The sequence below is a fragment of the Tiliqua scincoides genome, chromosome 1 (genome assembly GCF_035046505.1).
Source record: "Tiliqua scincoides isolate rTilSci1 chromosome 1, rTilSci1.hap2, whole genome shotgun sequence".
NCBI classification, from domain to species: domain Eukaryota; kingdom Metazoa; phylum Chordata; class Lepidosauria; order Squamata; family Scincidae; genus Tiliqua; species Tiliqua scincoides.
The window spans coordinates 260,333,157-260,345,932 of record NC_089821.1 but is presented as its reverse complement, the minus strand read 5'-3'; the positions used below and the strand labels follow the sequence as shown (position 1 = coordinate 260,345,932).

The 12,776-nt window shown below is 42.2% G+C and overlaps 1 protein-coding gene and 1 pseudogene across 1 annotated transcript in view; both read left to right on the top strand.

Annotated features, from left to right (window-relative positions):
* The window catches only part of THADA (THADA armadillo repeat containing), a 169,580-nt gene that overhangs the window by 91,220 nt on the left and 65,584 nt on the right, over positions 1-12,776 (top strand). The window contains exon 29 of the mRNA XM_066624487.1: positions 477-645. Coding sequence (XP_066480584.1) covers positions 477-645 — 169 coding nt within the window. The remainder of the gene's footprint in view (positions 1-476; positions 646-12,776) is intronic.
* Positions 9,967-10,083, top strand: LOC136637059 (5S ribosomal RNA; annotated as a pseudogene).

Below are 12,776 nucleotides of genomic sequence, written 5' to 3'. Positions count from 1 at the left end.
CTACAGTGCATAGTGTACAGTTTCATAAAGATTACAGCACTATTTTCTCAATGATCTGTTTATTTTCAAATTTGCGGGATCTGAAGGCCTTAGGAGTGGACCTCAACAAGTGGGAAACCCTGGCCTCTGAGCAGCCCTCTTGGAGGCAGGCTGTGCAGCATGGCCTTTCCCAGTTTGAAGAGACACTTGGCCAACAGTCTGAGGCAAAGAGGCAAAGAAGGAAGGCCCATAGCCAGGGAGACAGACCAGGGACAGACTGCACTTGCTCCCAGTGTGGAAGGGATTGTCACTCCCAAATTGGCCTTTTCAGCCACACTAGATGCTGTTCCAGAACCACCTTTCAGAGTGCGATACCATAGTCTTTCGAGACTGAAGGTTGCCAACAACAAAAATGTATGTGAATTTGTATATGAACTATATGTGTATGAACTAATACATTTTTTTCCTTGTTTCTGTCGTTCCCCTCCTTTCTCCAGATGTGGTCACTCTCCTGTGTATCGTACACGTGAGATGAGTGGTCGAGCCCTTGTTCCCTTTATTATGATAAGCCAGGTGCCCCAGACAGTGTCATCTTTGTTGGCTGGGCTTCCAGATTGCACTGATCCTTTTGTGCGACAAAATGCTGTTCATGGAACATTACTACAAGTAAGTTTGCTCTTTGCATAGCACTGCATAACTTCATAGTTTAGTAGCAGTTGAGGAAAAGTGTATTTAAAAGTTCACAAAGTAACTCTTCCCAAAATAATGGGCACAAGAAGTCAAAACTATATTTTTGTTTTAACACCATTTACATTGTAACCACCCATTTTGAGTCACAAGATGTTCTTCATTATCAACACACTAGCAAAATGTCCATTAAATGTGAATTTGTATGGATTCAGTTTTGGTTACTCACTATTGAATGGTGAAGGAAGAGCTAGAGAAACTGATATGTGCAAAGTAAGTTTATTTACAAGTTAGTTTCCAAATTTTCCTGTGAGTTCTGAATGTAAATGTTCTTCTACAGGGGAAACTAATATTTAAATTAAGCGATGAATATACTGATAAAATCCAGCTTACTGCAAAATAAATTATCTAGTACAACAGCTGTAAGTTCCATTCAGATTTACTGCTTATGGAAAAACGGTGTTCTTCCCATTTGTCTTTCATAAATAGGAATTCACTATTGATTTTGCTGTCTCTTCATTCTGTCATGGGCTTCAGCCCTTCTTCTGGTTTCACTTCGGAATGCCTTCTGAATGCTTTGCTTCATAGACCTAGAAGCATAGCAATCTTTGTCCTTTGTGTGATGAGTGGTTTATGGATATGCAGGTAGGCATAGATCTGAGATGGAGGATGTGGGATTTCAATGGTTGCTGATGTCTCCCTGAAGGAGGTGAAAGCATTGATGTTACTTTATGCCATTTCTAGGGGAAGGGGCATTCCATGGCTGGAAGCATCTTTCTCTCTGTGAAAGGTACAGGTTCCTCAAACATTGTGTTCACTTCCCCCCCCCCCCCAAGTTTTCTAATGATGTCACTTTCTTCTGTGTTGGCAAACCAGCAAAAGAAGATATATTTCCCAACTTCTAAAGTGCCATTATTTAAAAATAATATATAAATAATGGCATTTATGTGTTGCAAATATTTCTCTGCTGCCTACTTTGACCTTGCATAAATGCTGTATCATTATACAGTTGGACCTTGATAACCTTGGGGAATCTGTTCCCCCTGTAGATACCAAAACCCTCAGATAATGAATCTGTATGTTGGATCCAAGAGGACCTCTGGAAGCGCCTTCCTGTCACATCTGTACACAGCCTCTGGTCTTCAGAACACCTCCCTGGGTGTTGGAAAGGCACCTCCAATATTTCGTAGGAAAGGCCTTTCCGACACCTCCAGAAGGTGTTCTGAAGCCCAGAGAGGCCACACATAGCCTCCCCAGGCCTCAGCCTCCTGGACACAACCAGAAGGCACTTCCAGCTGCAACTAGGAGGTCAGGTGAGGCCCTCCAGTGTGGGTTCAGAACCTGTGCTGAGTCAAATATGCAGGTTCCAAACCCACAGATTAAAAGGGCCCACTTGTACCGGATGTACCTCTTTATCCTTCCTACTGCTTCTTCCTAGCCATAGGAAACTGTTTGGTGCTTTTCTAAATGATTTTGTGTTTGATCCTTTTTTGTCATGACATGTTTTGATTATTTGATTCCTTTTTGTGAAAAGTGATGATGTTAGTGCAGTCAGAATTTGATTAAAAAAAACTTAAGGGAACATAAGTGGAAGATAACATCACTCAAATCGAACAGGACAAATTCTTCTGCACTGTTAAAAAATTCATTAGTTGATTATATTATGGGTTAATGCCTTTCTGCATAAAGGTGATTCAAACTGAAAGAATGAGTTGTATATTCAGGACCGAAATGGTGAATGGCAGAAGGAGGCCTGTGACAGTTTGTCAATTGTATTACAGAAAGTGTTGGTGAATGCTTTTTTAAGCGCTGTAGGAAATCTGACGCTGTATGATAGCTTCTCTTTCACTCCCTCAAGAAAATTTTTTATTTAAATATCTTCAGTAACCTAAGTGATGGCAGGAGTTCACAATTTGTTGATGGTGCCCAAATCAGCTTTTTCTTAATGAGATCCCTTGGGTCTCACTGTGCCATGCTTTTCAGTACTAATTTGTGTGAGATAATGACTTTTTCAGACAGATTGAGGTGTGCCTTAGTATAGAATTGAATCTTCTGACTTGGTGTATTCTTTCAAGCAGTGGGGCATAGTGATACTCAGGAGACCATGTGAAATTTTAATATTCCAGCCTGTTGTTCTGATTTTTGTGTACCTAAGAGGTAGACATAGAAAATGGGAACTCCCGGATTTCTTGCCCGGTCCCCACTATAGCCCCTTTACTAGTGTTTTCAGGTGTTTTCTCCTATGTCACAGGCAAAGGATTCTTTGGCCATCTTCTGCCCAGAAAAACTTTGTAACATTTCCTCCTTATGCATGTTAGCCACACATTCTTGTGCACCATCTCCCTTACAGTAGCCATAAAAACACCAGTTTTTATTATTGCATTATTTTTGTATGTTGATATAAAATAATAATAATTGCTATAAGCTGCCCTGGTAGCCCCTATGGAGGTGGAAGGGCAGGATGGACATCTGTTAAATAAAGGGAAGTCTCTGCCAAAGCAATTACCATAGATACTCGCCTATAAGGTGAAAATTTCTTCCCAGAAAGGCAGCCTGAATCATTGCCCCGCCTTATCTCTGGGGCAGGCAAGGGGTGAGGGTGGTGGGAGGCGAGTGAGCCAGCCAGCCAGTCACTATTGTGGGAGGGAGGGACGGACGGAGTGAGCTGGGACGAGAAAGAAAGTGGTCTGTGGAGAGGAGGGGTTGTGTAGGCTGGGGCTGCTGCTGAGTGGTCACAGCTGCCTGCGGGGCGAGCTCCACGTGCTCCTTCAGGCTGTTGCCCAGCTGCAGGAGCTTGATGCACTGGGCTGGGCTGCGCAGGGCAGGGCAGGAGCATCTGCCACTGCAGCCATCAGCAGCCCCCCCCCCCCCGCTCAGCACCAGCGCCCACAGAGGCATCGCTGGAGCAGCACCCAAGACAGAGTAGGATGTGCAGGAGGCAATGAACTGTGTGTGTGTGTGTGGGAGGGAGAAGCAGTCATTTGAAACAGCTGAGTCCATTTCCTCTTTCCTTCTTGTTCCCCCCTTCCTACTGTATATAAACTTCAAGCACTCAGTTGGAAAACCCAACTTACTAACCCCCTTCCCATGGCCCCACAGATGAAGCTGGACAGGGTGGGGGAATGGGGAGAGTGATCTTTTAAAAAAAATAGAAGAAGAGAGAGGCAGCCTGCAGAAGGCTGCACCTTTGTTTCTCAAGCCATTGAAAGGGTTAAGTCCATCTCCTCTTTCCTTCTTGTTTCTGCCCCCTCCCCCCCTTATAGAATCCAAACTTTAAATTCTCTGTTGCAAAGCTGAGGCTTGCTAACCCCTCTCCCCATAATCATTCACCACTGATGAAGTTGTACTGGGGGGTGGGGAGGAAGAGTTAACTTTTATAAAAGGAAAAGTGTGTGTGTGTGTGTGTGTGTGTGTGTGTGAGAGAGAGAGAGAGAGAGAGAGAGAGAGAGAGAGAGAGAGCACTTAAAACAGTTAAGGCTACTATCCTATCCTCACTTTCATGGGAGTAAGCCCCATTGACTATTAAGGGACTTGCTTCTGAGTAGGCATGCCTAGGATTGGGCTCCCAGTCTATTCCCCCTTCTTGTTTTCCTCTCCACCTCCCCGCCTTACTGTATACAGTCACACTTCAATCTCTCCCTTGCTAAGCTTTTTGCAAAGTTCCTTGCTAACCTCATTTCCCCCTATCCTCACCAATGAAGTTGGACTGGAGGGGAAAAGTTCCTGCATTTGTGTATGTGGGGTGGGGGGAGCATCTGTGAAAGAGAGAGAGAGAAAAAAACAATCTCCCTGTGGGTCTGTCCTTTTCAGTGGAAGAGTCCTGGAGACCTTGCAAAGATGAAAAACACAGGAAAAGCAGAGTAGAATTTAAAGTAGAATTATTCTGCAGCAACAGGTATTTTAGCAAGAGACACATGGTGCAGCAACTGTTACCCTGCACATGCCTGGGATCTCGGAAGCTAAGCAGGGTCAGGCCTGGTTAGTACTTGGGTGGGAGACCACCTGGGAATACCGGGTGCTGTAGGCTTATACCATAGTCTTTCGAGACTGAAGGTTGCCAACCATTTTGCTGTATGCTGGCAGGAGCTCTGAAGCACTTGCAACTGCTGCTTACGTTTTGAGGATAGCATGCTTGCTTCTGTAGTATCCCCAGGCAATCAGGCATTTCTGCAGCAAAGTTTAGCTGCCTCTGAGATCCTATTGCAATGTTCTGTGCCCATGCAGGAGCCATTGAAACCCTCCTGGGGGAGAAGTAAGGGATTAATTGCCATCCCTGAGGTCCCCACCCCCCACTTGGGGTTGAGTGTGAATAATCTTATTGGCTTGCTCTATTGTACTTCACACTTTGGCTTTTTACTAGTTGTGTTCTTGCAGCCTTGCTAGTTGTCCTGTTTATTATAATATGGATATTTTAAATTAAATTCTTGTATATGTGTTCCTAGAGGCTTTCGATAAATAAACTTAATAATAATAAACTTTATTTATACTCCGCCCTTCTCCCTAAAGGGGAGCATGTTGATGCTACATTATCAACTGGGGGGGGGGGGAAATAATCTTATGCTTGAGAAATTATCTCTGAGTATTTTCTTGATCCTTACTAGTAATACATTAAATTTTGAAAGGGTTAGGAGAGAGAATATGTGGAATATGTGCTTTGATGGCGGCTAATTCTTGCCTTATTTCCAGTGGTCTTCCTTCACCTCACCCTCTTTCAGTAATCAAGAGATAAATTGTGAGGTCAGAGTATGCTGAATTTCATAGCAAGAGATTGACAGTGTATTAATGCTTCTTAATAATATATTTGAATTAATTATAGAATATATTATTTAATTTTTATTTCATTGTATGGGACATGCCAAAAATTTATGGACCCCGGGTACCAAATGACCTTCGCATGCCACTGAGTCAGACACCCCCCTAAGTTTAGCCCCCGACTTATCCGAGGGTCATAGAAAATTTCATGATTTATGGCTCAAAACCTGCAAGATTGAGTCCAGCACCTACCAAAGCAGACTGTCCACAGCTAAATATTGTTGATAGGTGACTATTCAACTTCTGCTTAAACACCTTCAGTAGTGGAGAATTTCCCAGCTTCCAGACAGTCTGTTCTGCTGCTGAACCATTTGTGCCATCAGGAAGTTCTGACATATCAGTTCAAAAGTTTATTTAAAAAAATAGTTGTCAGTGAATTAAAAAAAATCTAATGAAAAAGTATATTAGCGCTATATAATGAAGATATTTGAATCGCCGTATCTGTTTCTAAATAAGTAGGGATTACGCAAGGTTTAACATTGTCTTAACAGTGAATATGATCTACTTTTCTTTCCATCCCAATACAACTATTCTAAGTACAGTCTTTAATTAATCATGTAACCTTCGATGATACTGCTTCATGAAACGTGTGAGTCCACATGTTTAGGAAGCCATTCTTATACATTTGCAGATCAGAAAATTCCTTGCTTCATTTAATTTAATGTAAACAATTTTTTATTTCCTTTTTAAAATTGTTTTTCTGGTCCTTTGTCATGCTTAAGAAAATTCTAAAAAAAACATTATGGTTCACATCTATTTTTACTACTTTGAAACTGTCCATGGCTTTCATCATACACTGGTACACTTGGTTGTGAACTTATTGTGTCTTTCCCATAGCTATATATGTCTTGAATTTTCCTTTTAAGTTAGCAGTTTTAGGCTTACGAGGGATGAAGTCCCTAGACAGTGGACTTCATCAATTCCTTTTCCACATGGTGTAGAAGATGCAGTATCTCTCTTCTGACATTAATGTACAGTACATAACCACTCGTGCTGCAACCACTGAGTTGCAGATCGCATCAATAAAATCAGTAGTATGGATCGAGTAGCAGTTCCTTCACTATGTTTTAGGAGAGTAAGTTTTCAATGTAAGTAAGTGTAAAGTCATGCAAAGAATCAATACAGATAGGCTAATGCAGTGGTTCTCACACATTTAGCACTGGGACCCACTTTTTAGAGTGAGAATCTGTCAGTACCCACTGAAAGTGATGTCATAACTGGAAGTGACATAATCAAGCAGGAAAACTTTTACCAATCCTAGGCTGCAATCCTACCCACACTTACTCAGGAGTAAGTCCCATTGACTGTCATTGTTAAAAGCATATACCTAGTAGCCTGTTAATAGTACAGCTCTGTAATATTTCCCCAAATGCAGTCACAGACCATGGTAGCATCAAGTCTAATATATTAAAAATAAATCATTGAAATTAATGGGGACCCATCTGAAATTGACTCGTGACCCACCTAATGGGTCCTGACCCACAGTTTGAGAAACACTAGGCTAATGGGTTCTGAGCTGTCTGAGACAGATCAGGAGAGAGATCTTGGGGTCCTTGTGGACAGCTCGATGAAAGTGTCGAACCAATGTATGGCGGCAGTGAAGAGGGCTAATTCCATGCTTGGGATCATTAGGAAAGACATTGAGAATAAGACAGCTAATATTGTAATGCTGTTGTACAAATTGATGGTAAGACTACACGTGGAGTATTGCGTCCAGTTCTTTTTGCCACATCTCAAAAAGGATATAGTGGAGATGGAAAAGGTGCAAAAGAGAGCAACCAAAATGATTACTAGGCTGGGGCACCTTCCCTATGAGGAAAATCTACAGTGTTTGGGCCTCTTCAGTCTAGAAAAGAATCGCCTGAGGGGGGAAATGATTGAAACATACAAAATCATGCAGGGGATGAACAGAGTAGATGGAGAGATGCTCTTTTCCCTCTCACATAACACCAGAACCAGGAGACATCCACAAAAGTTGTTGGGAGAGTTAGGACAGACAGAAGAAAATATTTCTTTACCCAGCATGTAAGTAGTTTGTGGAACTCTTTGTCACAGGCAGTAGTGACGGCATCTTGCCTGGATGCCTTTAAAAGGGGACTGGACAAATTTCTGGAGGAAAAGTTCATTATGGGTTACAAGTCATAGTAGGTATGTGCAAGCTCTTGGTTTTAGAGGCAGGCTGCCTCTGATTGCCAGATGCAGGGGAGGGCACCGGGCTGCATGTTGTCTCTGTTGTCTTGTGTGCTCCCTGGGGCATTTGGTGGGCCACTATGAGATACAGGAAGCTGGACTAGATGGACCTTTGTCCTGATCCAGCTGGGCTTTTCTTATGTTCTTATGAGAATGCTTAGAAAGATAATAGTACAGATAAGGTGAATTAATTGAAACTGATATCTCATCTCTTTTATGCTGACTTATATGAAGAGCTGGAGTTTTTGAAATAATGACCTTTTTTATGAAAGATACACAAGTTTCCTTACTATTACTAGTAATTAAACCTGTGTCAGTATTGAGAAGCTTTCAAGGAAAAGAAACTAACATAAATGTTCAGCATTGAAATACTTAAGTATCAATGCAGAGGAGTAACGGAGTGAGATTCAACTAGATTAAAAATTTTTCATCTACTTTGTAAGTAATTAGAATAAGGATGGATAATTTCTTCAGTCCTTGGGGTGATATCAAATATGCTTGAAGAGCTAGAGCAGGGTTGTCAAACACAAGGCCCATGGCCAGATGCACTCCCCAGAAGCCCCCCCCTCCACAATAACTGGGCTCTTTCTTATCTTGAAATTATAAACAGAATTTGCTCGTTTTCTCTTCTGTCATTTGCAGCTAATGAGTTTCTATGTGAGATCAAAGTGCTTATTTCTATCATCTGTTTAATGATGTTTAACTTCCTGCTTAATGATGTCACTTCCAGCCCTCAAAGAGGTGCCATGAATGCTATTTGGCCCTCAATATGAAATAAATTTGACACCCCTGAGCTATAGTGTGGCATCACATTTAAAATGCATAAGATCAGTGTAATTTACTTATCCATAAGCAAACATTTTGTCTAGGGATGGGGTATAAGTATACAAAGAGTCATTGCAGAAAGCTAAAACATATAAACAGATTAATACGAGCGTTGCCCAGAAAGTAATGCACCACATTTTTTTTTCTTCAACAATTATTTATTGAACACAATGAAACTTACACACAAGAAAGAATGATGTTTCTCCTACACTCCGTATTTTTCCACGTAATCTCCGTCCAGTTCTATGGCCTTCCTCCAGCGAGACACAAGGGCATGTATGCCCTGTCGGTACCACTCCTTGTTCTGGTCACGAAGCCATTTCTGCACTGTGCAAATCACCTTTTAGTCATCCTCAAAATGTCTTCCGCGAATGGCATCTTTTAATGGCCCAAACAAGTGGAAGTCTGAGGGAGCTAGGTCAGGGCTGTAGGGTGGATGGGGTAACACAGTCCAACCCTGTTTAGTGATGTGTTCCGAAGTCCTCGAACTTGTGTGAGGCCGAGCGTTACCATGTTGAATCAAACATTCACCTGGGTTGTTATGACGCCGAAGTCGCTGGAAGCGCTTCTTGAGTTTGGTTAATGTCTTCACATAAGTTTCAGAATTAATGGTGCTGCCTCTTGGCATCACATCAATGAGTATGTCCCAAAACACAGTGATCATGACCTTACCGGTGGAAGCAGTTGCTTTGAATTTTTTCTTCTGTGGAGATTGAGGATGACGCCATTCCATCGACTGTCGTTTTGTTTCGGGCTCAAAATGGTGAACCCAGGTTTCATCACCTGTCACAATCCTGGACAAGAACGCTTCCCTCTCATCTTCAAAACGTTTCAGCAACTCAGAAGAAATGTTTTTTCTGAGAGATTTGTGGTCCACCGTAAGACAGCGCGGAACCCATCGTGCACACACTTTTGAGTAATCAGGAGCACGGATGATTGCATCCACACTTCCTTTGCTGATTGACAGCTTCAGCGCCAACTGCCTAGTCGTTATGCGTCAGTCTTCGCGAATGAGCACATCAGCAAGCTGCATCTTGTCAGGTGTGACAGCTGTGGATGGCCGCCCTGAACGCTGCAAATCTTGGAGCTCTCCCGAACCGCCTTCTAATGGCCTCACCCTCTGTGCCCAGCGACTAACTATACTTCTGTCGACTGCAGATTCTCCATAAACTGTACACAAACGTTTGTGAATGTTCCCAACAGTTTCTTTCTCCGCAGTGAGAAATTCAATGATGACACGCTGCTTGTAACGTACATCACTTACAGACGCCATTTTGAAACACTGCTGCTGCTATGCTATCTGTCTGAAGAAACCAAAAATTTGTGTGTGCGCTCCTGAAAATTCAAATAATGTATATCTAAAGTTTCGCATTCGTACCATTACTGTAGACTGAGAAAAAAAATGTGGTGCATTACTTTCTGGGCGACCCTCGTATGTGTTAAAATTATTTATTTTATAAATTAGGGCCAAGTGCTTGTCAGTGTTACCCTGCACATGCCCGATCTCATCTGATCTCGGAAGCTAAGCAGGGTCAGGTCTGGTTAGTACTTGGATGGGAGACCACCTGGGAATACTGGGTGCTGTAGGCTTATACCATAGTCTTTCGAGACTGAAGGTTGCCAACCATTGTATACTTTGACCAGAATGCTGAAAGTCAGAAGCAATTGGGGAGGGGGACGACGACCTGGAATTTAATGGAGGTGGCCAAGTTCTTCACAGTGCTGCCTGACTGTGGTTCTAGTAATTTGGATACTGTTTTCATATACATTGGTAGATTCGGAAGTACAGTAGTCGATCTTGCCTTTCTTCCACACTTTTGGAAGTGTGAAAAGTTGAGGATAACCTTTAACAATGTTGAGTTTCAAAACTTTTATAACTAGGGATCATAGTAGCTGAGGGACCACCTCTTCCTGTATGAGTTGGCCCAACCCCTGTGGTCAGCTTGCCTTCCTACATGTGTCACCATTGGCTGAGACTAGGCTGGCAGCAACAAGGGGTAGGACTTTATCTGTGGTGATGCCAGTACTGGTCATGCCTCGCTATCCACTAGGGGTTCTGTTTCAGAAACCCTACTGGATAAAAATCATCAGTGGAAAAATAGCTTTAAAGACCCTCTTCCAGGTTTCTTGCTCCTCTGTTGTCGTCCCAGAATGCATTGGTATATAGAAACCATACTGCATTCAGCCACTAGATGGGACTGATTCACAATGAAATCTAAAGGAATGAAACTATAATTATTTAACAGTGCAAAGGTAGGAAATTGGGTTTTGGTGCTTTTTTCCTTGTTACAAGGCATTTAAAGGTGGACCTTGGTATCAGATTTAAGTCAAATCAGTGGATACCAAGGTCCTACCTGTGTTTTGAATTCCCTCCCTTTGGAATTAGGAATGCTACTTTCCCTAGTAACCTTACAGCAGGGATTAAATACCTTTTTATTTCACCTTGTCTTTTCACTAGTTTTCCTTCTTCTCTGTTTTATAGACTCTACTCCTTCTTATTAATATTTTATTGTAGTTCTTTGTGTTTTTTATTATTTGTTTTTATTTTATCATATTTTATGCTTTTAACTGACTACTGAAAGCCACCTTGGTAGCAAGGGGAAAGGGAGGATATAAATAACAAAATAAAAAAAATCTGTGGAAAAACCTCAATCAACATCTATGGTCAGGCAAAGGCAATTTCCCACAATCATTTGTTACAGACATGTGAACTGCTTTGAGTCTGTAGGACTCTCATTCTTTGTGAGAGTCAGTGGGAAAGGTGATATATAAATACTGTATAAGAATATGTCTCATACTGTGTTCTAGGGAAACCTGGAATTCTTTTAGAAGCTGTTGGGGTTCTTCAGTTACAATAATATAGGGTTCATATATTTTATATTAGGAGGTGGACTTCGGTGAGCACAAGGACAGCAGCTCCAAGGAGGAGGAGTCTAAGAGCTCCTTCATCTCTTAGGAGGGCGATGGCTCCAGTGGAGGAAGGGGCAGGAAGGGGTTACTGCCTCATTGGATGGGTGTGAAAGAAACGGGCCTTATGTTTTTTTTTACATTTAAGCTCAAATCCTAACCAACTTTCCAGGGCTGACATGACTGTGCCAAGGGGACATGTGCTGCATCTGGCAGTTTGGTGGCAGTCATGGAGGTTTCCTCAAGGTATGCGAATGTTTGTTCCCTTACCTCGGAGCTGCATTGCCCTTACCTCAGCGCTGGAAAGTTGGTTAGGATTGCGCCCTTAAGAACATAAGAAGAGCCCACTGGATCAGGCCAGAGGCCCATCTAGTCCAACATCCTGAATCTCACAGCGACCCACCAAATGCCTCAGGGAGCACACAACAGGAGACCTGCATCCTGGTGCCCTCCATTGCATCTGGCATTGTGAGGTAACAGAAGTCACTAGCTTGCACATAAATTGCTGCTTGTGCTGCTGCAACTACTACTGCTAATACTGTAGACACATGCCTATGTTGATCTCACAGATAAGTTGAGGAGAGCTGCTGAGCCAAAAATCATGGAATTTTTATGACCCTTGGATAAGTCAGGGCGAAACGGAGGGATGTGTGAAATTCTTTGAAAATGACTTACCAGGAATTGTTCAGAGGCAGCAGAAAAAAGCCAAAAAGAAGAAAAACCATCTTTTACCTTCTTTTCCAAGCAGGAAGGGAGAGGAAGGTGCTTACGGGAGTTGTAGACTTTGTGAGGAGTACAATGCTGCACTTCCATAGCAGCGACACTCATTCCTGTAAGTGCCTTCACTTATCTTCCTATTTGGAGAAGAAGCTAAAATGGCTACCTTTTTTGTTGTTGCTGCCTCTGAATAATTACTGTTAAGTCAAATTACTCCTTTTTGCTCTATCCCCCTTTGTCCTGCTTCTCAACCCAGTTCCACCCCCCACCTCACCAGACAGCGGCTCTCAGAAGCTTCATGTACTGTACTGTACCATGTTTAAGTTAACCCAGGTTTTCAGGATTAATTTTTAGGTGTAAATTTTTCAGCTTGTACACAAGTATATACGGGGATGCAAATATTTATATACCACCTTTTAACAAAAAAAAATAAGTTCTCAAAATGGTTCAGAGAGCAGAAATGGATAAGGCCTGCAGTCCTATACCCACTTTCCTAGAAGTAAGCCTCACTGAATACAATGGTACTTACTTTTGAATGGACATGTATAAGGATTGTGCTTTCAGTTTAATGTATAGGACCATCCTTACCATGTTTCCATTCTCTTTCTCTCTGTTGCTAATGTTGATTTCTATGGAAGACAATACAGAGATCATTCTGT